This window comes from Pelobates fuscus, chromosome 3 (assembly GCF_036172605.1).
Source record: "Pelobates fuscus isolate aPelFus1 chromosome 3, aPelFus1.pri, whole genome shotgun sequence".
Lineage (NCBI taxonomy): Eukaryota > Metazoa > Chordata > Amphibia > Anura > Pelobatidae > Pelobates > Pelobates fuscus.
In genome coordinates this window covers 233,375,387-233,400,902 of record NC_086319.1, presented here as the reverse complement: position 1 = coordinate 233,400,902, position 25,516 = coordinate 233,375,387, and the positions used below count along the sequence as shown (strand labels likewise).

Here is a 25,516-nt window from a genome sequence, read left to right as displayed (position 1 = left end):
TCCTTTACAGTTACTGAGTGGAAGAAAATATTTAATGGTGACTGAGAATACCCATATAATCCCTCCATAACTAACAGTGAGTGAATGCTGTACACAGTGTTATTAAATAATTAGCTGAGTTTGCTCCCCATAATAAGGCAGGGAGTTCACGTGCTGCCAGCTGCATGGTGTGTCCAGGGAGAGCATGCACAGCCTGGGTGTAACACGGCATGCACGGCGCTCACTACCTTCACACTCAGCATGGCTGGCTGCCCTGACAGGGAACCCAAGATAGAACCCCAGCACCAGCAGCTCCACTGCGCTCCTCATCCTGCGGCCAGCACGCACTCACTGCTCCACAGAGCGCTACACACTCAAGACAAAGCTGTACTTTCCCGTCCCATAAAATGAGCTCCATTAAATAGTATAGGCGTCATGGCAGCTGCGCTGAAAGCAGTGCATTTTTTTTTATTTCTCTAGTGTGTGGCCCTCGATGCCGTGACGAGGCAAAATGTTCCTCCTGTGATTGGCTAACAGACCGCAGACGTGGGCGGGGATGTGACGCACTTTCAAAGTTCTGATTGGCTATAGGGTCTCACCATTGTATGTCCTTATTGGCTGCTGAACGGGATCGCATCTGCCAGACACCGGCATGGCGGCGATCGGTGTGCATTTGGGTTGCACGTGTGCCTGTGCAGCTGTGTATAAGGTAACGGGGAGCATGGTGGCTGCGATAGACCGCGTGTGTTCAATCAGCTCTGCCGGCACAGGGCTCCAGTGAATGGGGCCAACTGTCCCTGATTGTCTCATACTGTCCGCTCATTGCACACACAGTCTCCAGGGACAGCATTCTAGTCATTAACCCCTTAATTACCAAACTTCTGGAATAAAAGGGAATCATGACATGTGTCCTTAAAGCGGCTCCTGTTTTATTATCCGAAATTAAAATGTCACCCTGTGCTCTGACCCAGTGTCCATAGATCCGCTAAATGGCTGAATAAACTGCACTTGTCATAGAATAGGTTGTGCTATGGTGGAAATTTCACATAAATATTGTGCATATGAATGATGTATAAATTAGGGAGGGGGGGGGGGAGTTTAGATACAAATGTATCTGTTTTGCAAAAATACATAAATAAACCACCACAGCCATGCCATATTATGGACCACATGTTATACGTTGTGGACATCCTTCTTTGGTTTGAAGACCTTATGCTTATGGGCTTTCTTGTTTATTTTGCACTGGCATCTTCATGCTGGGCTGTAGTCACTAATTTTTTATTTAAAAAATAAATAAATGATTACAATAGAATGTTAGTTGAAATCCCACTACAATCAGAAGACTGCACATTTAATTTCTAAAACCCTCACCTAATGAGATATGGTGAAACTCTTGGAGATTAGAAGCAGAGGTCATCAAATGGTCACATTATTAAGTCTCAATGTATGTACAAAGGGCAAAAAGTAAGTAACTGAAACCTAATTCCCTGTAAATAAGTGGGATGTCCGCTCATACACCACCCATGAACTCAAATAATTCTTTCAGTGTGATAGATGGCCAGAGAATCATGGGAGGTGTAGCTCAGCAAAATTTTAGGGACATGGTTTTAGATGTCTACTATAAGATGTACAAGTTCCTACTTGGTCTTAAGATAAGACAATTTGGAAAATGCGGCAGTAGGAAATTACTGTAATTTCCTATCGAGTTCACTGACCGCAGCGAATGAGAATAGACCTCTTCTTACGTGATGTACAGTACATACATATGGCATCTTGTTGTGGGTATGCTAGATCATTTATAGCAGATCCCACAATATTGTAGGATTTTCTGATGAGATGATGGTTGTGCAATGTGACTTGAGGTTCCACCATGGCTGAAGATGCTGTTCAATTAAAATTACACAGTGTGCAGAACGTGAACTCCAACACTTTACGCTAACAAAATTGATATAAAAAATACCTATTAAAATTACAAAGTGACTGCACAGATAAGTACTGCAGCAGGCATCCCTTTCATCAAGCAGGTGTTTATGAATGTGTTTTACCTTCCAGCTATAGTTCCACTCATTTATATGGGATGAGTGGAATGGCCGAATAAGTTAAAAGTAGCTTTACCACAGTTGTTTTTAGTTTTTTAAGGAACTGTCAGTAGAACATCATGTTACTCCTGCCCAATGCAAAATACATTTTAATACAGAACTAACCAACACAGCTCAGCAATGGCTGTATTCAAATATAGCTGATTTTCGTAATGCCGTTTGAATGCGTGAGCAGGGTGGTGACCAATTTTCAATTCTTGTGCATCAACATATTTTATGGGTCTTCATGAACATGCAGAATGTGGTACATTGCAAGGTTCACAACTCTGAATAGCATAATTTATAAAAAAAACAACAACAACAAATAACATTGGGCAATAAGTTTCATTTGAGGACATTTGTTGTTCTATGAATGTAGTATAGTCAAGTAAATATAATTTAAAGGAACCAGGCACCATAAGCACTACATGATGTTGTAGTCATCATGCCAAACTTGCCTTGTACTCTCCCCTATGTAAGTAGTCAAATTGTTTGCTAACACAATGATAACTTATCACATAGCTCAATTGACACTCAGCCTGGGAGCTGGAAACTCCATGAGGAAGCTTCTGGCTCTTAATGGATAAGGTGAGAAGCATGTAGTCGAAACCCAGATGAGTTGTCAAACTGTTTGCAATCAATTTAATTACTTATATTGAAGGTCACAGGGCACTGCTGGTGCTTGGATTGTTCCGTTAAATTATTGTTTCATAACATGAATGTTTTCCCACTAAGTGTAACCAATATGGCCTCAATTTAATATTGTTGGATATGCATTTGAAAATTATTTTAATATTATGAAAAATATATTTTAATTTTGTATATTTTTTATACTTTTTATATATATTTCTTAACATCTTTAATGTTGTGAAAAATAAGTTAAAAGTTTATCCACAATAAATTCCAAATAAAGTGAAGTTCATGTGGCTTTTATGTTGTTGTACAATCCCTAATAAATTGCAAATATATAATGGATTTATGGCATTGTACAATGACAATTCATATCTTAAAAAATTAAATGAAGAACATGATATGGGCATACCAATACAATACCTCTATTTCTTTACAGGATGGACGAGCAGATGTCATTGCAAATGATGCTGGAGACAGAGTCACTCCCGCTGTTGTTGGATTTTTGGAAAAAGAAGTGGTGTGTTTCTGCTTTTTTCTCAGTTGAATTGTCTTTCTATTGTATACATTTTGTTTCAAATTAAATATTATTCAATAATTGCCCTCTATAGATGATAGAATGTCATCTGTACATATTGCATATATATATATATATATGTATATATATAGCTATTCATATATTTTATTAAAGGTAGTTGTAAAATAATGAAGCATTGCCGCTTAAAGGAACACTATATAACATTATGAATACAAACATGCTATCCTGTTCTAATCACTATTTAGATGTTTGCCCCCTCCTTGCAAGGGTTGAAGAAAAAAAGTGTATTACTTGACTTATTTTCCGCTTTGCTCTGGTCTTGCCGCTGCTTCCATTCCTTGGCTGAGATCCTCAGTCTTCCTCATAGAGAAGCATTTGGAGGCTAGTGCGCATGCATGGCATATTGCTGTGCTGAGACAATCAAATGCTCTTGATGAGCAGAATTTGGTTGATTATGGCTGTCGGGAAGAGGTGTGTTAACCCTGTGATGAAAACATTGCTGTATCTACAAAACTGCAGGGTTTTACATTGCAGTGCTAAAAGGACAGGACTACCGCACCCAGACCACTTCATTGTAATGCTTTTTTCTGAGGAGAATCCTATTGGCTCAGCATGGCAATTTCTGGGTATGCACAATACAGCCATCAATGCTTCTCTATGGAGCAGCTTTTAACTGGCTGAGATTATCTGTCTAGATGAGCTCCCAAGAAGGAGGCATGAAGGCTGTGGTAAGGCCAGTACAGGCTGGATTAAAGGTCAGTTTAACTTCAATTTCTTCATTTATATGGGGGCCCTACAGTCGAAAATGGAACAGGGACACACTTTCATTACAAATACCTACATGTATTTATAATGTCAGTACTAATTTAGCAAATAGTAAAAACATATACATTGGCACAGAATTTTGAACTGTCAACTTTGTTAATCTTTGAAATGTTCTCACACGTGCCCTATTCCATCTGCTCAGTACTGGAATTCATGTAGTTTTTTTTTGCTGATGAAACCTGGATGCAAAGTTCAGGTAGGTATTTGAATTATTTAGAAGACTTTAAGCTCTACTCCTGTTCAAGTAAGTCATGGGATATGTCATGTATATATTTGTAGGTGGTTTTGCTAGCATGATTACATTATTATAGTTACTCAAAGTAGAACTCTGTAGATGAAAGACCACTTTTAGTATAATTTAATCCATTGCTATTATTTTCTTTTCCAGATTGTTGGCTTGGCAGCAAAACAAAGCAGAGTAAGAAACGCATCAAACACGATTGTGAAAGTAAAGCAGGTTCTTGGAAGGAGGTAAAAACACAGTTTAAAAAAGCTGTCAAAATCCTGTCTATCAATCTGTATTTACTGTCTCTATTTTTACTGTATTGCCAATGTGTATTTGGACCTTTTTGGATGTCTGCCAGTCTTATCCTTATGCATTTGCAACCTCCTTAAAGAGCCGCCTGACTGGTGAAACATTCTTTGCCTATTATAGTGTTAGATGTTTTTTTTTTTCTAATATTTGCATTTGTTTCATATGAATTTATGGCACCTGCTATTTGTATATATTTTTTTATCCTTAGCTGGGATATAGATGCGTTTGATGTAATTGTGAGGGTCTAGCTATGGCAGTTTATTGTAACTGTATTTTAAACAAACAAGTTTCAGAGCTAGGTGTCCCCAAAGGCACGATGAGGGATAAATACATTCTGAACCTTTTTGTTTTTTATAAAGAAGTTAAGTTTTAATTGTGATTCTTGGGATTTCATTTTTTTTCGGTAAGAATTTGCTCTCTTACCTTAAGGGGTTAAACCATTCTTTCTTATGAAAGAGGAGCTAGTGATTGGCTTGGAGTGTTAGCGGAGTACGCTAGCCAATCAGCTGCACTCCACGTTTCCTGAAACTCCGTTTTAGAAGCCGGATGCTGCTGGGGGACGTGGGTACTGGAGGCATCGTTTGGGGTTAAACCAAGTAGGTTTAACCACTGAAGGTAAAAAAGCACCCGGGGGACTCCTAACAGCAAAGTGACTTAATTTAGGTGAAGTTGTTATGGCGACTGGAGTGTTCCTTTAAGCAATATCACAGAAGCCCAGAAATATCGCTTGTGCCCAAGGGATACCGGTTAATGTTAAACTGAAAAAAGGCATTTACTCCTTACTGTGCGGCGGCACAAGATGACTCCTGGAATTATAACCAATACAGCATTCTGAAGTGGTTGTGTTGCTTTTGAGTGCCCCATTAAAGCACAGCCATGTCAGACATATTGGAATATTCTAATATCTAATGTAGAACATAGGCTGTCACTCATTGTAACTAAACAAAGTTAAGTGTTTTAGCACATCATGGAGAAAATGTACAGATGCGGGAGTCAGGCATATTTTTTTTACTGGCATCACCCAAAGCTTATAATGTTTCTACCTTATCTGCATGCAGTGAATACTTACTTGAGTGTGGTAAAATGGAACTATCAGAAACAAGTGTTCCTTCCTTTAACTTGAATGCTGAAATTACTTGCATTTATTGTCATATTGTGTATTTTTCAGCCCTGATGACCCACAAGCCAAGAAACACATCTCTGAAAGCAAATGCACAGTAAGTAATTTTGAAACAGAAAATGAAGATCATTATGAGAACACTATTAGATAATCAATACTTGCTTATTTTTCATTTGATAGTAGTAGGTCTATTGTAGATGTGCCAGGCATTCTTTGTTCTTCTCACTACAAAACTCTATGCTTTACAGTAAATATTTTGTTTTAACCTTTTATTTAGCATTTTAAACGTCATAAACTGATTAAACAAGCTGGAATCCAATACTCCTAATCACAAAATACAAGCAAATCCTAATATGATTATACTGATCTCTTTGATGAAAGTTACATATAGTTTGGTCCAGAGATAATAGTAACGCAAAACCGGCACCTGGTCAGTGTGTCTATCAAGTACCCCAGCAGAATTTATTTTTTATTTTATTTTATTTTTACATGTATTTATTTATTTTTCTCTAGAAAGCAGTCACATACTTTCCAGTATGGAGTGATGCAAATGGAATAGTTGGTGTCTTGGTATAGTTGATCTTGCTGCAGAGTGAAATTATGCTGTTTAATCAATAAATATTGTAGATCATTTTATTCTATGACTTGGAGACATGTGAAGGGGCAAGACAGCTTTTCTTGAATTTACTTTAAAGTCCTGTGTTTTCCTGCCTTTGTTTTCAGGTTATTGAAAAAGGAGGGAAACTCCGATATGAGATTGAGACAGAGGAAGCGGTCAAACTTGTAAGCCCAGAAGATGTTGCCAAGCTCATTTTCAGTAAAATGAAAGGTACGATTAATATGTCTGATTTTGAGCAGTCGTTTTTGATTGTCTGTTTATGCTTTAACTTGTGTCTTGTTTTGTTTTTGTCTAGAAACTGCCCAGTCTGCTATTGGGTCAGATATCAATGATGTAGTTATCACTGTTCCTTTTGATTTTGGAACAAATCAGAAAAAAGCTCTTGGGTAAGAATCATTTTGTTTCTACTTGAAATACAGTTCTCATTCTGAGCCTCTTAGAACTGGTTCCCTTTGTGTACGTTGATCGATTAATATAGTGATCCATAGGTAGCCTATTAATATCATTATGCTCTATTATTATCTTTAAAAACAGAATTTTAATCACTGTAAATGTTATTCTCTATATGATTAGTTGCTGCAGTAACAAGTGGTTTAGTATCTATACCTCAGGAAAGGACAGGCAGGACCTAAGAGTTAAAAATTAGTAACATATCCCACTTTTAAAATACAACTGTCATCTTAGAACTACCGTATATACTCGAGTATAAGCTGACCCGAATATAAGCAGAGTCCCCTAATTTTACCCCAAAAAACTGGGAAAACGTATTGACTCGAGTATAAGACTAGGGCGGGAAATGCAGCAGCTTGTACTTTTACATTTCTAAATAAAATTAGATCCTAAAAAAATTGTTAATTGAATATTTACAGTGTGTGTATATAATGAAGTTTGTGTATGTGTTGGTGGGGGGTGGGCATTTTGATTATTGTTTTTAATTAATATTATTAATATTTATATTTTATTTTAATATTTTTTTATTTATTTTATAAATATTATTTTATTTTATTATATTAATATTTATTTATTTTTTGTCCCCCCTCCCTGCTTGATGCAGGGGGGGGAGGGGGGGGGGGCTCTCCTTCCCTGGTGGTCCAGTGGCATTGGCAGTTCAGTGGGAGGGGGAGGGGGCTGGCAGAGATCTTACTTACCTCTCCTGCAGCTCCTGTCAGCTCCCTTCTCCTCCGCGCTGGTCCGTGCAGCTCTTCTGTCACCTCACACTGTAAGTCTTGCGGGAGCCGCACTATGACCCCGCGGCTCTCGCAAGATTTACACTGGGAGCTGACCGAGGTGCTGAACGGACCGCCGCGGAGGAGGAGAGAGCTGACAGGAGCTGCAGGAGAGGTAAGTAAGATCTCTGCAGGCCACCCAGGGCCCAGTCTGTATTATGGCAATGCAAATTGCCATAATACAGACACTGACTCAAGTATAAGCCGAGTTGGGGTTTTTCAGCACAAAAAATGTGCTGAAAAACTCTGCTTATACTCGAGTACATACGGTGTATATATGTTTTTCAATATAATCATCCTTTCATCAAGTTTTAAAAAGGGGGAAAAGTTTTTATTTTTTCATTTTTATAAAGTGAAGTATATTTAAAAAACATTATGAGGATAACTCATCCGTACCGTTAGAATATGACCGGATCCTTCAGCTATATACTGCACATGCACCTTGGGTCAGACAGTGTTTGAAAACTGACAATTGGTATCCATTATTTTTTGTGCTTCACTTCCTGCACAGAAACGGGTGAGAGAGCCTAATATTTGGACGCATTCTGTATACTGCTTTCATTAATGCCATAATAAGTGGATTGGCTGCTAAATTAGTAATGGTAAAATGACTGATGTTGTGACCTTTAAAGGGACACTGCACTGTCCAAATACAAAATGAACAAACACTGTTTAGTAGATATACCCCAAATGAAAACTTGCTTTTAATTATGCATTTTTTCAGTAAGGTAGATCTGAAGTTGCATTTTTGCCTTTGCAATCCCTCCCCTTCTAACCCTGCCCAGACCAAAGTGCACTATTCATATTTTTATTCCTAACACTATAGAATCCCTTTAATGCAACCATTTTACATCCTAGGTCCTGCCTATCCTTCCCTAAGGAACAGTCGCTAAACACAATTGTTAATATTGCCATTATCTGTATGGGGGTGAAAAAGGAACTTCATTTTATTTTTTTAAATTCTTTATTTTATTTGATCATAAAGCGAAAGGTGCATTATTCATGCATATAAATTTCCACTTTTTTATTTTTCATTATTTTGTTTAAGTAAGCAAAACGTGCACATACAGTAACATAACATGGGTAACAGGTTGATGAATTTGTGCTTGTGCTGAACTGATGTATGGAGGTGTATTTGAAAGTGCCTATCTGGGGCCAAGGTTAGCGTGTTTGCGAAGGCTGTCTCGTGACGGGGCAGGCTAGTCCTAAGGTATATGATTCCCGCCGTAGTGAGCGCTGATATGTGCTGTTACTTAGAGGGGGTGTAAGGGGTGGGAGCCAGCTTGGCAGGGCTCGATGATGTGTGCGGTGAGTGGTCAGAGTCTGAATTGGCCCGTACTTCCTTATGGGGTCTGTGGGCTGATACTGATATAGAGTTCAACTCTATTTTGGCCTTTCTGTGCCATGTCTGATGGTCGTCCTTCTCTGAATGTTACATTAGCTTAGAGAGGGCGTAAGAAGGGGCATGTTTGTGGAATGAGTTGTGGAACCGTCTATGAGTACCGCGGCAGTTTTCGGCTTGTCTGTATGCGCCGCTGTCCGACTAGGGATGCGGCTGCGGATAGCTAGTGGCCTATGGCTATTTGGGAATGTACGGTTTGGAGTCAGCTTAGAATATAATATAGAAAGATGGAAAGAAAAGAAACAAAAAACCAAGAAAACATTATAATAAGGATAAAGAGTATCAAGGACTGGGAATGGCAGTCAGCGATGCCAGGTGGTGACAGTTCCTGTGTATCAGTCCACTGGACCTGCAGCAGAGGGATGGGTGACCTTTCCTCGGCTCAAACGGGGCGATGTTATCCACATCCCATTGTTGCCTCCGGGCACTGTCCCTCCTCAGTTCTGCTGGTGAGGTTATGCCCTGCTGGAGTAGAAACTGCTGACCCTCCACTGGTGAGTTGAGCTTATAGACTGTCCCTTCCGTGGTAACCTGTAGGGTGCGCGGTGAGCCCCAGCAGTACGAAATCAGCTTCTATCTCAACACGCTGGTAACAGGGCGCATTGATTGCCTCTAGAGCATGGTGGGTCTCGACAGATCGTTGTCGAATGCGAGAGTGTGTTGCTCAAAGGATAGGGAGGGTAAGTCTCTGACCGCTGTCATGACTGCCATCTTGTCCAAGCGTGTGACAAACTGAACAATGACATTGCTTTGTTTCCGCTGTGGCAGCCTGCCCTGCCTGCTGATTCTGTAGACATTATCCATGAGGATATTCTTGGCTTGCTTGTGTGGAAGTATGTGCTGTAGCAGGCGTCTCAGGAATTGTGGCAGTTCTAGCTGCTCCACCGCGGCAGGAATACCTCTGATTTTTGTTTTTACTGCGGTTGCGGTCTTCGTATTCTGCCATCTTTTGTACCATGTTGGCTTGGGATGTTTTAATCTGTTGCTGTTCTGCGGCCAGGGAGGCCTGCTCAGCCTTGAGGTGAGAGGATGTCCTCTGTAGCCTTTTTTCTTCCTGTGAGCGTAAGCATATCCTCTCGTAGGATTGCTAGGTCTGCCTGAAACATTGTGCGGATATTTCGGAGCAGTGATTTAATATCTCCCTTTGTGGCTGGGGTGTTATCTTCCTCGAGGACTCCCTATGCAGGCCGCCGGTCAGCAGAATATCATCCAGTGCATCCATGGAGGGTTCCTCTTCGGATGACAATTCCTCTGTGCGTTGCTCTGCCATTTTGGGCGCCATGTGCGGGAGGCCTCCCTGCATGTGATCCCCAATATTTTCTGGACCCAGAGGCCATGGTAGCCTTATTCTTCTTGGCCCGTTTTCCCATTGCGTTATGGGGTGAGTGGTTGGTTTGCCGTCGGTGTAACACCCGGTTTGCTGTGTTTAGTTTGCTTGTCTTTACGGAGCCTCAGCTCTGCTCGGCCTGCTGGTTGGCTCCGCCTCCCAAGGAACTTCATTTTTAAATGCACAATCCTGCTTTCTGATCTTGTTAACTGTGCCGCTTTGAAGAGGTAATTAAAGCTTTGGTTCTCAGTTGGAAAAGGGACCACACTGAGCCAGAAGTCAAAGTTAGTGTAACTCAGACAAAGAGATGGCAAGCTCTCCAGTATAATTTCCAGTAGTTCAACAGAGTAGCTCTCACAACTGGTCAAGATGTAATAAAGAATAATATGAAACAAAATACATATCACCTACACAATTCTCTTAAGTCTGCTCATAAATACTCATGGATCAGCAAATGGATAATATTAGATCATATGTTTTTATTAACAAATTAATTAAAATATTGAAGTTTTAAGGGGGCGGAGCTTGCCAGCGCAGCCGAGCGGACGCCATTTACTTGGGCTCCGATAGAAAATCCGATTTTCCGTGAAATAAGGGACATACCAGGGGCAATCCGACCCCGACGACACCACCATCAGCTCGGGGGATTGACCTGCTGCCCCCCGATGCCCTTCTTCCAGCCGCCGAAATCGGGCAAAACTAAGCGCCGGTCCAGGGCCTACAAAGCACCGGCCTACATTAGCTGGGACACGCTTCTTGGAGGTGCAGCACTTACCAGAGCGGAAGAGATACCTCCACAGCCCCCACAGAGTCCCACAGCCAAACCGGTGGACATGAGGCGCAAACAGCAAAAGCCCTCACACGGAGATGTCCAGGACTCAAGGGACATAAGCACAATGCTGCAAAAATCGGCACCATCCAAAATGGCGGCCGGGGAGAGCGGGAGCGCGAAGAGCACCTCAGACAGGTTGGAACACAAGGGGACACAGGCCACAATGGTGAGAGATGACACAGACACCACACACCTTGACTCTTTAACCAGCAACCTGGCCACTAAACAGGACTTACAAACTCTCTTACTGAACATACAGAAACTACTGGCAGCTGACACAGCGGCAATTAAAAAGGACGTCCAGCAGGTCACAGACCGCGTCAGTGCCACAGAGAATGACATACAAGATGTCCGCACAGAGATATCAACTATACAACACACCCTAAGCAACCTTCAGTCCGCTAACCAGGTACTTACCTCACAAATTGCAGCGCTAGAAGACCGCCACAGGCGTAATAACATCAAGATCCGCGGGGTCCCTGACACAGTAACAGCAGAGGAACTTCCCCACTACCTGCGACGCCTAGTGGCCTCGGTGCTACCGGCCCCAGCGGCGAGAAAATTTACTATAGACGGGGTGTACCGCTTACCTGGACCCACCAAGGCACAACCAGTTGCCCCCAGGGATTTTATACTCCGCTGCATATCACATCAGGACAAAGGACACTTGCTGACAGCCCTGAGGGACAAAACCCCATATACATTCGAAGGCTCCCAGCTCACGGTCTACCAGGACCTCACAAGGGCCACCCTACAATGGCGCAGATCTCTACAACCAATCACATCTCAACTGCGCACGGCAGGGATTGCATACAGATGGGGGACCCCACGATCCTTACTGGTATCACACGAAGGAGCCACACACAAGCTGGGAACTGTCTCCGAAGGACCAACGCTCCTGACTGCACTGGGGCTACACGTGCCCACCGCTATCCCATCTGGGCCGCCGAATCCTAGAGGCTGGGATCCAGCTAACATTGCGATATTTGAACCAAGATCTGGTGCAGCAGCGCCTCAACCAACCTGACTATATTACATACTACAGAAAATCGCACCATGGTGTGCCTGCATTTACTTTATGTTTGCTTGTTTTTGCTTCCTTTTCCTTTCATGTTGCCAACAAATGTTCTGCAGCTCTCTCACACTCTTGACCACCCTGCCAACCATGAAATACATGCTGTAACGCAGCACAAGCGATATAGCCTGACACGGCCTTAAAAGATGTCTAATATACCGCACCTACACGCGGTCACGGACCAACGATCCCCGCTGGCAAACTAATTCAATATACCCCCCGCCACCCCCAAGGTTAGGGGCACCCCACGCAGAGGAGAATCTCAACACCAGAGGTGCTCAGACCTACACAACTAGCATGGAGAAGGGCTACTGCCCCCCTCATTACACAACGGGCACCACTGGTCACAATCCTTACTTTACCCCTCCCTCTTTCTCTACTCTCCCAGTTCAACATGCAAAACACAACCCTCATGCACTCTCTAGATCGAGTCCTACATCACCCCTTGACCTGTCATTTGTAAATGTAAGCTTGACTCGTGTTTCTTTAAGCCTGAATGTTTAACTTAGAAAATTGTGCAGATCCAACCTATGCCATATATAGGTCAAATACAAGTTGTCGGTACCTGCTATTGTGGCATTACCTGCAAGTCTGTAAACCTTTTGCACGCAAAAATAAAAAATTAAAAAAAATATATATATATATATTGAAGTTTTAAAAATATACTCACAAGTTGTAAAAACACTACCATAAGTGAAGAACTACCTCATATTGGCATACCATCAACAATACAGTTGATCAAAAATTAAGATAAGTCTTTATTGGCTTGCACCCCTGTAAGTTCTCACAAAAACAGGCTATTAAATAAACCATTGAAAATCGCCTATAATTTGTGATGTTCTTGTTTTCTTACATTAGAGATTTATCAGATACATCATGATCCAGGCACAGTCAGGGTGCATTGTAAATGAGGAGGGGAAAAATAAAGATCCATGATTATTCACTAATGCGAGAATTGTCCATTGGAATTAAAAACAAATTTTTCTTATTATCCAAGGCCAAAGTAGCCAACTGGAAGCACAGCTGTCTTGGAGAATGTTTCCAATTTATTTTCAATTCCCAACAATTCTCACTTTTTTATTTCTCCTCTTTTATTTGATTTCTGTATGCTGACTGCCTGTTGCCAGTTTCAAGATGTTGATTTACATGTAATTTATTTATACACCTCACAATGCATATGTTTAAATGTAGAAGTTAAGTAACCATAATATGAATGAGAAATGTCTATTTTTGTTTGCATAATTGTTTAAATTCCCATCAGCATCATTTACATTTGCCATTCTAACTGTTAAGTATCCACTGTATCTGATTGCAGGGAAGCAGCAGCTTCTGCAGGGTTTAATATATTGCGTATGGTTCATGAGCCTTCTGCTGCTCTTTTGGCATATGGGATTGGTCAAGATTCACCTGCTGGTAAAAGGTATGTTTTTGCTCATTTTCATTTTTCTAGCTGTTTTTTTGAGCAGACTGACAAAAACCAAGGGTCTCCCAGCATCTCAAGCCTGGCCTCTGCAGTGCATCATATTGCTGTAGTTCCTACCACCACAAAGCTTGCAGCCTGTCATTGGAATCCAACGGTGGGCAGCTTTGGATGGATATTTCTGTTATCAAGTGGCAGATGAGAGGATGGGCTTTAGGTGACAGGAGAGCCCTAGGTTTGGTCAAACCGCTTGTACAGCACCCAACGATTCTCTAGACCACTACCTCTATGAGTTCCCATTTAAGACCTACCGTTCTCCATAGAAGCAAGATGTATTTCTAGAATAATAAAATAATTTTGAGAATACTTACCTGTACAAATCTGGTGCTTGTAAAGGTTATATCAATTCTTGTACCATGTAATAGATTTAGAATGCTCTATTAACCTTATGTCCTAATGAACTCTAGGACTTTGGCTCAGTAGTGAAAGTGCACAGTAGTGTGTTTTTGTTTTATTTTGATACATATTTCACATCATTCTGTAATCTAGCAACTTCCAAACATCATGCATAACTAAACGGTCAGAATTTTACGCTTTTCTCAATTTCTAAATGGTGCACTCTAAGCAAGATAACCACTACAGTTAGGATCAGGAACACAAATGTCTATTCCTGACCCTATAGTGTTAAAAATACTATTTAGCCATCTAGCCTCCCCCTTAAATACAGTAAAACCTCACCTTTATTCCAGCGCTGCCAGAGATGCATTGAATCATTGCTGAGCGTCATTGCTGCATGTTGTAAAAGGCAGTGTTTACGAAAATGCCTGCAGGGACAATCTATAGACACCAGAGCAACTACATTAAACTGTAGTTGCTCTGGTGACTTTGGTGTCCCTTTAAATGCACTTGTCTACTACTATAAGGATAAACCATTCTGCCTTTTTGCAAAGTATGGTCCCAATGTTCCAGTTACCTATGTACTTGTTTCTTGTTGCAGCAATGTTTTGGTGTACAAACTGGGAGGAACATCCCTTTCTGTCACTATGATAGAGGTTAATAGCGGGATATATCGTGTGCTTGCTACAAAAACATATGATGGAATCGGAGGTGTGTGTTTCACTGAGGCGTTGGCGCAGCATCTTGCATCGGAATTTCAACGGTAAGGGATTTAGCCTACATATAAGACACTGGTAAAGTCAATCTGTGTGATCGCTAATGAATATGCCTCCCGGAAGCCAATGTGTTATTTTGTAACTTACTTTATTTAAATTCTCAGAGTAAAGTTACCAGAAGTGTAGTGCAAGATTTGGACATAATGTTTCAAGAGGGCCAATAGAGACATTACTCTGGTTTCTATAGTAATGGCTCCAATTTTAGAGCCTGCTTAGTAACATAAACCACCATTGTTCAAAACAAGAGTATTTTAAAATTATGTATCACTATAGAGTAGGTCAATACAGAAGGTCAAGTAAAAAAGCATTAAATCTATAAATTGAAATTCTTCCCTTTTTCTTTTTATCCCTTTCCCTCAGGTCCTACAAACAGGACATTCGGGGCAATGCACGTGCTATGATGAAGCTGATGAACAGTGCTGATCTAGCAAAGCACTCCTTGTCCACATTAGGAAGCTCCAATTGCTTTGTGGACTCTTTGCATGATGGTATAGACTTTGACTGTGCAGTTTCTAGGTGAGTCACATCCCAAAGTGCCACAGCTGGGCAGTCATTGGTAGAATGTCTCATGAACATGTGGTTCCCTCTGCATGCATGGTCTTGCGAGATGTGGTGTTAAGATACCAGTCTTGCTGAAGGATATCTGAGCTGCACTAGAAGACCATTTCTTGTAAGACCGCTTTTGAGTCTTTTTGAGCTGCTTAACATTGCCAGATGGTGAGCAAGGGTTTCACTACAAGTACTGTACAAGTGATTAGAAAGCACTTTGATTTAATATTTTTCTGATCATCTGATAAGATCTATATTATAACTTGACAGGTGTCTTCCATCTATATATCTGTAAAGGTTTTTTTTTTTTGTTTTTTTTATATATGTTCTATTGCTAGTGCGTTTGTATCACTGTCAATCTCTTCAAGGCTTACTAGTCATTCAACAAACAAATCCGATTTGGTGCTGAAACAAAATCATAGCTGACTGGGGGAATTTGACCAATTTTGGCTTTAAAGGGAGACTATAGGCACCTGAAACACTTCATCTCATTGAATTGGTCTGGGTGCAGTGCCCCTGTTCCCTTAACCCTTCAAGTGAAAATATTGCAGTTTCAAAGAAACTGCCTCTGGAGGTGCTGCCTTTTCATGCAGTTTAACTCCATGAAGCGACACTAGATGTACTTAGAACGTCTAGCGTCTTCAATATTCCCATAGGAACATATAGATTCAATGCTTTCCTATGGGAAAGGAATAAAGGGCGTGCGATGCTCACTGCGCATGTGTGTTAGGTTGCCAGATTGCTGTGACGTCGGAGGAGGAGACTGAGCCTGCGCCAAACGACCTTGGTGCTGGACTCCAATGTTGTGTGCTATGTACCCAAGAGATAACACTACTCAGGTCACACCTTGTATATAATCATAAATAACTATGCAGGGGACACTATGCAATTCAACACTGGTCACTTTGTCCATATTATTTATTACACTTTAGTGCCCTATGCATAATCAATGTATTAACATGGTAACATCTCCCGCTTTGAGCTGTTGTTTTGATTTATTTTTAAAAAAATCATGTATGTCTATATTAAATGGTTTTTTAGATCCAAACCATGAGATATTCCCACCCTATTTGCTATAAGCATAGAGAGTTTAAGAGTAGACTTATAGTCCAGCTCTTTCCTCAGTTACAAAGGAACAGATACACCCTTTCAGTGCTGCATGGGATGAATTGCTCCAGCACTCAGACTGAATTTACAGTATGATAACAGATTTTGGATTCCTGGTGGCCCTTCCAGCCTGTTATACTGTTTAAAATATATGAACACAGACAGATACATTTTTGAAACATTCTAGACTCTGTATCCACTCCTCCTTTACCCTGAGCTCAATCATGATTGTAGCTACTAGGCCACAAGGTGGAAAGCAATCAGTCCAGTTGGATTGTTACTAAGTAACCTGTAGCCCGCCCCTTTTCTGGGCCTTGCACACATGGCCACCACACTCAGATACATTACTCTCTAATGCAGGGCAAGCTGTCTCATGGCTAGGTGAGTACACAATTAAGGTAAATTATTTTGAGGGATTGGGGGTATATATTTCTTTGTGTCTGCACTTGTAAGTTATGTTTTGTCCTGATGAAAGCTCCATGTGGGAGCTGAAACGTTGACTTTTTAAATGGATTGAATAAAGTAAAATTTTATTTGAAAATCTCAAGTCCTTGGAGTGCGCTCATTTTTGCTGTGTGTGTGTGTGTGTGTGTGTGTGTGTGTGTGTGTATATATATATATATATATATATATATATATATATATGTATGTGTGTGTGTGTGTGTGTGTGTATATATAATATAATTTTTTTTATTTACGTAAAAAAAGTTCCCATCAGATATGTTATTTAGTTGGTCAGCCCACAGATAGAGGCAGACAGCACTCTAACCAGGAAGAGACCTCAGGAGTATCTCAGTCTGGTCTCTGGGGTCCAGTCTGTGGCTCACCTTTTGAGGGCTCAGCCCAAATTGTGAATGATTGTTGTGCACGCTGCATGCAAAATTAATACCAACTGGAAACTCTGAGGGGACTTGCTTAGAGCGGCAGCAATTTTTACAAATTGCTGCAGTTCTAAGCAACTCTCCGAGCTGAAAACGGTATACTATTGCACCATCAACTTTGTAATTATTTGAAGCTGTGATGGTGCTTAGTGATAAAGAAATTAGACAAGCACTTGTCCTTTCTGTGTGTCTGCACTTCTCACACACACCAAATGGTTTTCAGTACTTTTATGGTGACTTAAATATGGTTTGACAACTTATGCTGTAATACATTTCCTTTATGTTCAGAGCCCGGTTTGAACTCATCTGCTCTTCACTGTTTACTCAGTGCATTGACCCCATAAAAAGCCTGTTGGAGCAAGTTGGATTCCAGACTACTGATGTGAATCAGGTGAGGGGCATGCAAGTACTGGCTTTTTTTTTTTTTTTTTAAATTAACTACATGTTCAGTTTCCTGAAATACCATTGACATACTTCACCAGGTAAAATAATTGAATGAAAACCTTTCACAGAAACCAGTAACCTCATGATTGTCATCTGTTGACAAAAGCACGGACAGATTCTGAATGTCCTGGAATCCTGTTTTCCAGTGTCAAAATAGTTTCTTAGAGGGTGTTTGTCACTTTACCTAGAACTCATGCTCTTTTTAAACAGTGTAACATTTCCTCTGTTCATTGTGGTAGCAAATGTATTGGGAGAAAATCATTTCTAAAAATAGATCATTCTTCCACATGTCAGTCAATTCTTCAGCATAGTATCAATGCAGTATATTGACTGACAAGGGAAAGCCGTACAGACCTCGATCAGGTGGTCCTTTTCCTCTCCACATATATGTGCTGTGGTTGCCATGGTAACTACATAGCTAACACTTGCTAGGGAGTAAAGAGAAGAGACTGGTGTCCCTCCGTTCAGATGCCAGCATGCTAGTGGCAAGGGAAAGTTTTGAACTCTGGTCTAGAATGTTCCTTTAACTAGGAAGAAGCTGTAAATTGATGAGACTAGAACTTTTGTTGCCTTTTGTCAGCCTACATTCACCCCTGGTGGCATGCGTCTAATGGACATCACTATAGTATGCCATGGTCTCATTGGCTGTAAGCAACTGGAGGCAGAAGTACATTTGAACATACGATTTTTCATCATTAGAGATTTTGAAAACCAGCTTAATGAATATATACAGTTAATACAGTTAATGTTTCTCGGCATTAACCAGTTCTGTTTAATTTACTGCCATACAATTTAATGATTGTCATTTGTAGTACTTATCTGTAATCGCCATTTACTCTCTTTTTTTCAGGTAGTTCTGTGTGGTGGTTCAGCTCGAATTCCCAAGCTGCAACAACTCATCAAAGACCTTTTTCCAGAGGTGGAACTTCTCAGTAGCATCCCACCCGATGAGGTTATTCCTATCGGAGCTGCCATACAGGCTGGGATATTACTTGGCAAAGACAACCTCGCCACTGATTTGGACACTATAACCATCGAGTGCGCTGCTTGTAACATATTTGTAAAGGTTTGTGGATACATTGTTCAATAACAATTGCAGTAAGATTGAACAGTACATTTGTACAGATTTCCTTCTTTGTCATGTATTGCCATATAAATGATAAATATTTGATAACGGTACTTGCATTATAACTGCAAACAAATTAAAATGCAACCTGGATGTGTGTGTGTGTTATAGATCTAGCAAAATGTATATAGCGTATGATTTTTCTTTGACTGTGTATTGTGGCGTTAGTGCAGCACATTCTCACATAATAGAAATCACATTGATAATATCAAGTAATCTTTGAGGGTGTTTATTTCTACATAAATTATGTATTTGACTTAACCCCTTAAGGACCAAACTTCTGGAATAAAATGGAATCATGACGTGTCACACACGTCATGTGTCCTTAAGGGGTTAAGAATATATATATTTTTTTCTTTACAGGAAATAGAGTCTGGGGCAGAGACATTTACGCTTTTGTTGCCATCAGGGACCCCTCTTCCTGCTCGTAGACAGCACACATTACAGGCTCCTGGGAACGTTTCCTCTGTGTGTTTGGAACTGTACGAGTCTGCTGGCATACCCAGTGTGGCAGATCCATGTAAATTTGCACAGGTAGATACTATCCATTTCTATGAATATGTAATGTTACATTTAATCTGTAAGACCTATGTTCTCAGTTGATAAATCTGGTGCTAGAGATTTGCCAACTAGGGATTTCCTGTTTTTATTTTCCTTGCATAGATCAATTCATACTTATCATATGTCCAAATGTATAAACTGTGAACATGACAAATTCATAATTAAAAAATGAAATTTCGCTTTGAATTAACTGCAATTATCACTTTAGTCAGTGACTTTAAAGGGACATTCCAATGCCCAAAATAAATAAAAATCACTGTTTAGTAGATATACCCCAAGTGAAAAGTGAGTTAACTTGCAAGCCCTCCTCTTCTAATCCTACCCAGACATTATGTGGCTGTCCAATCACAGATTTCCCATTGCAGCTCAATGAGAAGTCTTTGCAACTCAGGTGCTCTGGGCAATTGTGTTCAGTGCAACTAAGCTACCCAAACCAGGAAGTTACAGACATGTTGTCTGTTTGAAAGCCAAGGGAGTTGTAACCAGTATAATTTATAAAAGTTTACATTTCTATTAAAATCTGCACTACTCAAAAAAATGAATAAACACGCTCTCTTTACTCTTAAAGCAAGCTAAAGTGGTTTAGTGGTCTGGAGTGTCCCTTTAATATTCTTTAAACACCTTTTAAGGATCTGTACTCATCATTGACTGAAATACTTTGCCTGGGATAAGGAGGAGGGCTTGCAAAGGCTGTAGACAACTGGGGCTTTCTTTGTAATTTTGTTTTCCCCATTTATATAAGGGATACGTTGCTCATTAAATACATTTCCTGTTACAGATTGTTTTGAAAGATTTGCAAAAGAAAGCCAGTGGCGTCCATGACATAGTGACTGTGCTTACAATGAAGAGGTAACGTACTCCAAGATTTATTAAATGCTGCAGTAGTCCATGTGGAATTGTCAGTCATTATTCTTAGTCTAAAAATGTTCAAATAAAAAAATGTTTGCATTTGATATGTTTTGCAGGATTGTTTTTTTTTAAATTTATTTATTTTTTAACATCCTGCATTTCCAGGCCGCTTTTATAATATTTGGCAAAACCGGTGCTACATTGTAGTTTTTCAGTTAGATGCTACCTTTTAACCATTACAGTGTCAAGTGAAGTCATTATCATAAATAATGAACATGTCTTGTGTGTAATAGTGTATGTAAGAGGGCATCCAAATAACCACAGCTACCAACTCTGGAAAACATTCTAAGTAAAATTCAAAGGAGCAATGTTTACAGATCCAAAATGTATTAAAAAAACTTTGATAAAATGCAATACATACTCAAATATTTTCTTTTCATGAATAGACCTTGTGTTTTGTAGTGTATTCTAGATTTGTATTTCTTTTCTAAAACTGCAAGTCTTTATTCACTAAGTGGAATAGTGAGTTCATGATTTGAAGTCACAATTTGAAATTATCTCTGCAATTTCTTCAGCTTTTGTAATTTTGACTAAAATGTTTAAAACTTTAATCAGTTCTACAAAATTCCCTGCTTTGTGAAGAACTCTCTACAGAGCAGAGTTTAATCTATGAAGATATGTTAAAGAAAACATGACACAGTCTACTGGATATCTGCATATTCCAGCTCGATTTGCCTTTAGTAAATAGAATTGCAAATTTGGTTTAAGCATTCCTGTAACTTTTCAAGGTCTGATAACCACTTGCCAGCTAATATATATAATATTATTATTATTATTATTATTGTTGTTAACCTTTGGTGTACCTCCTAGTGGATGGATGTGAATATGTCACACACATTAGTTTATTTATGTACTGTGGTTAACCCCTTAACGCCGTTACGGCGTTCCATGCCGTCGCGCTTTAAATGGGCTTTAAAGCCGTTGCGGCGGCATGGAACGCCGTAACGGTTTAAGCCCCCAGGAGCCAGCAACTACTCACCTCCGCCGCGATCCTCTTCTGGGGGGCTGCCTGAGAGCCCAGGCAGCCCCCCTCCGGCAAATGAGGCCCCCGGGGGCCATGTGATCGCTCTCAAAGAGCGATCACATGGCCCCCTATAGCTGGCTATGGATCTGCCAGCAGGGGGACTGTTTGAAATATCAGACAGTCCCCCTGCTGGTAGGAGGTGTAAAAAAAATAAAATAAACATGTTTAAAAATAAATTAAATATATTTTAATATATATATATAATATGTATATATATTATATATATATAATATATACATATTATATATATATGTAACGTCATGTAAAGTGTATTTTAATATTAATATAAGTATATAAATTAATATTAAAATACACTTAGAATGACGTTACATATATATAATATGTATATATTATATATATAATAGATGTACATATATATATTATATATAAATACGTATAATTAAAATAATAAATAAATAAAAAAATAAATAAATAAAATATTGAAACAAAATTTAATATAAATTATATATGCATATGTAATTTCATTCTAACTGTATTTTGTTATTAATATATATATATCGGTAACAAAATACACTTAGAATGACATTCTATATATATCTATCTATGTATAAAATACAAATAACCGCAAATATATATATAGATAAATACATATAATTACATAAAAGATTACATTAGTATACACGTAGAATTTAAATACCTATAAATGCATATATATTAAAATTCTACGTGTATATTTAAATAATCTTTTAACGTAATTATGTGATTTGATTAATTAAAATTTGATTGACATGCCTGACAACACAGGGAGAAAGTGCAGAGAATTTAATTCGCAAGCACTATATTTGACCCTGTAACTCTCCAAGACACCATAAAACCTGTACATAGGGGGTACTGTTTTACTCGGGAGACTTCACTGAACTCAAATATTAGTGTTTCAAACTGGTAAATTGTATTACAACAATGATATTTTAAGTAAAAGTGACGTTTTTCGCATTTTTTACAAGCGAACGGCACTTTTATGGTCTATATTATTGTTGCAATATGTTTTACGGTTTTAAAACACTAATATTTGTGTTTAGTGAAGTCTCCCGAGAATAACAGTACCCCCCATGTACAGGTTTTATGGTGTTTTGGAAAGTTAGAGAGTCACATATAAGGCTTGCATTTCATTTTTTTCCACATTGAAATTTGCCAGATTGGTTATGTTGCCTTTGAGAGCGTATGGTAGCCCAGGAATGAGAATTACCCCCATGATGGCATACCATTTGCAAAAGTAGACAACCCGAGGTATTGCAAGTGGGGTATGTCCAGTCTTTCTTAGTAGCCGCTTAGTCACAAACACTGGCCAAATATTAGTTTTTTGCTTTTTTCACACAAAAACAAATATGAACGCTAATTTTGGCCAGTGTTTGTGACTAAGTGGCTACTAAAAAAGACTAAACATACCCCACTTTCAATACCTTGGCTTGTCTAATTTTTCAAATGGTATGCCATTATGGGGGTAATTCGCTTTCCTGGGCTACCACACCGTCTCAAAGGTAACATTACTAATCTGGAAAATTTCAATTTGAAAATGGAACGTTCTATATTTGACCCTGTAACTTTCCAAAACACCATAAAACCTGTTAATGGGGGGTACTGTTGTACTCGTGAGACATCGCTGATTACAAATATGTGCATTTTTTTGCAGTAAAACCTAACAGTATTATGACATTCACAGCTAAAATGGCAGACGGAAATACAAATTTAAAAAAAAATCTTATTTTCTCACCTTTTTTTTTTTATTTTATTCATAATAAATTATGTTCCATATATGAATAGTTAATGATAGATTAAAGCCCTGTTTCTCCTGAACAAAATGATATATAATAAGTGTGGGTGCATATAATTTGAAAGAGGGGAACTACGGTTGAACAGACATATAGCGCAAACTCCAGTTTTTGTTTACATTTTGTTTTGATCAGAACGTGCACTATTGACTCCGTCCTGAAGGGGTTAAGTCATCAAGGTAGAAGGTCTACAGAGAGTGCTGTGAAATTTTAAAATAAAATGAAATGCGTAAAATGAGCTTAAGAGACAGTGGCGTACATACCAGGGTCGCAGGGGTCGCGGCTGTGACCGGGCCCGGCCCACCAGGGGGCCCGGCCGCCCCTGCGACCCGGTATGTACGCTCTGGGCCAGCCTCTTCTCCTGGGGGGCCCAGGAGCCGGCCACCTCCGGGCCCCCCGAGGCTGGCCCTGCTTACACCCGGCGGCCGGTCAGGCTGGCTGGTGCGCGAGGGAGCACTGTCCCCTGGGTGCTCCCTCGCGCACCGCACTGATACCGGAGCCGGAAGATGATGTCATCTTCCGGCGCCGGTATCAGTACGCGGCGCGCGAGGGAGCTGAAGAGGAAGAACTCAGGGGAGAGTGCTCCCTCGCGCACCAGCCAGCCTGACCGGCCGCCGGGTGACTGGCCCCCCAGGAGCCCAGCAGCACCACTGGACCCCAGGGAATCCCCTCAGCACTCCAAAAGGTAGGGAGGCTGGGGGGATTAAATAAAAAAAAAAAAACCATGTGTGTCTGAGTGAGTGAGTGAGTGTGTGTGTGTGTGTGTGTGTGTGTGTGTGTGTGTGTTAGTGTGTGTGTGTGTTAGTGTGTGTGTGTGTTAGTGTGTGTGTGTGTTAGTGTGTGAGTGTTAGTGTGTGTGTGTGTGTGTTAGTGTGTGTGTGTGAGTGTTAGTGTGTGTGTGAGTGTTAGTGTGTGTGTGAGTTAGTGTGTGTGTGTGAGTGTTAGTGTGTGTGTGTGAGTGTTAGTGTGTGTGTTACTGTGAGTGTTTGTGTTAGTGTGTGTCTGCTAGTGAGTGTCAGTGAGTGTTACTGTGTGTGTCTGTTACTGAGTGTGTGTGTGTGTGTGTGTGTGTGTGTGTGTGTTAGTGAGTCTGTTTGGTGTCTGTTAGTGAGTGCGTGTTTGTCAGTGAGAGTGTGTTTTGTAAGTGAGTGTGTATGTATGTCTGCCGCTGAGTGTCTTTGTCAGTAAATGTGTGTGTCTGTTAGCTAGTGTGTATGCATTTGTTCGTGAGAGTGTGTGTGTGTGTCTTCAGCACTTACCTTTCTCCAGCGCCGGACTCCCATGGCGCTGGGGATCCCTCCGCCTCTCAGCTCCGAATGCGCATGCACGGCAAGAGCCGCGCACGCATTCAAACCGCCCATAGGAAAGCATTACTCAATGCTTTCCTATGGACGTTCAGTGTCTTAAAATGGCGGAAGCGCCTCTAGCGGCTGTCAGTGAGACAGCCACTAGAGGCTGGATTAACCCTCAGTGAAACATAACAGTTTCTCTGAAACTGCTATGCTTTCAGCTGCAGGGTTAAAACTAGAGGGACCTGACACCCAGACCACTTCATTGAGCTGATGTGATCTGGGTGTCTGTAGTGGTCCTTTAAGTGTGTGTGCATCTGCATGCAGTGGCGTACATACCGCGGTCGCAGCCCTGCAACCCCTGCGACCAGGTGCCCGCTGCCATGTGTTGCTGCCCCGGCCCGCGCAGAGTAAGCGCGAGGGGGGGGCCCGCGGATCAATTTTCGCACCGGGGCCCCATGGGTCATGTGTACGCCACTGTTAAGAGACGTATGTACATAATAGAAAAGTGTAAAATGTATTGCTTACTTATTGTTGCTTTTTTGTTTTTACTCTTTTTAGAGATGGATCATTACACATCACTTGTACTGATAAAGACTCTGGGAAGTCGGAAATGATCACGGTTGAAGAGACTTCTTAGTTTGGGCTTATTTTGGATGTGCCGCTTCAGATCACAGCCAGATAGTGCAGTAGTAGGAATTTCAGTTTTCAAATCCTCTTGACAATTCATTTATCAACTTAAACATGACAAGACAAATCGCTTGTGACAGCCAACAAAAAAAAATAAAGCTAATCTTTTTCTCCTCATAGGACACATCTGTGCCTCAAATTTCAAAACCTATTATGGGCATGAGTATTTTTTTTGGTGTTAAACTGACAATTCAACATGTTGAAGGACAACTGCAATTTGATGTCTTTATTTCTTTTGTATGCAATAAGTTACATTCTGTAAGGTTTGGAAATAATTCAACAGAAGACTGGAAGTGTCGATTGTATTATATTATGCTTTCACCCATGAACATTGTATGTTAAGTTTTTAGTAAAATCACTTTCTACTA

The 25,516-nt window shown here is 40.3% G+C and overlaps 2 protein-coding genes across 2 annotated transcripts in view; one reads left to right on the top strand and one right to left on the bottom strand.

Moving 5' to 3' along the window:
- Window positions 1-365, bottom strand: part of CDNF (cerebral dopamine neurotrophic factor) — a 33,044-nt gene extending 32,679 nt beyond the window's left edge. The window contains exon 1 of the mRNA XM_063445449.1: window positions 228-365. Within this exon, the coding sequence (XP_063301519.1) occupies window positions 228-309 (82 nt within the window). The 5' untranslated portion in view covers window positions 310-365. The remainder of the gene's footprint in view (window positions 1-227) is intronic.
- A 176-nt stretch (window positions 366-541) lies between these two features.
- HSPA14 (heat shock protein family A (Hsp70) member 14) lies at window positions 542-25,516 on the top strand. The gene is made up of 14 exons (XM_063445448.1): window positions 542-688; window positions 3,127-3,207; window positions 4,439-4,521; window positions 5,754-5,802; window positions 6,429-6,534; window positions 6,620-6,710; window positions 13,502-13,606; window positions 14,604-14,765; window positions 15,139-15,294; window positions 17,604-17,706; window positions 18,610-18,825; window positions 19,249-19,419; window positions 20,225-20,295; window positions 25,020-25,516. The coding sequence occupies exons 1-14, from the start codon at window positions 632-634 to the stop codon at window positions 25,096-25,098; spliced, it is 1,530 nt and encodes a 509-aa protein (XP_063301518.1). The 5' UTR covers window positions 542-631; the 3' UTR covers window positions 25,099-25,516.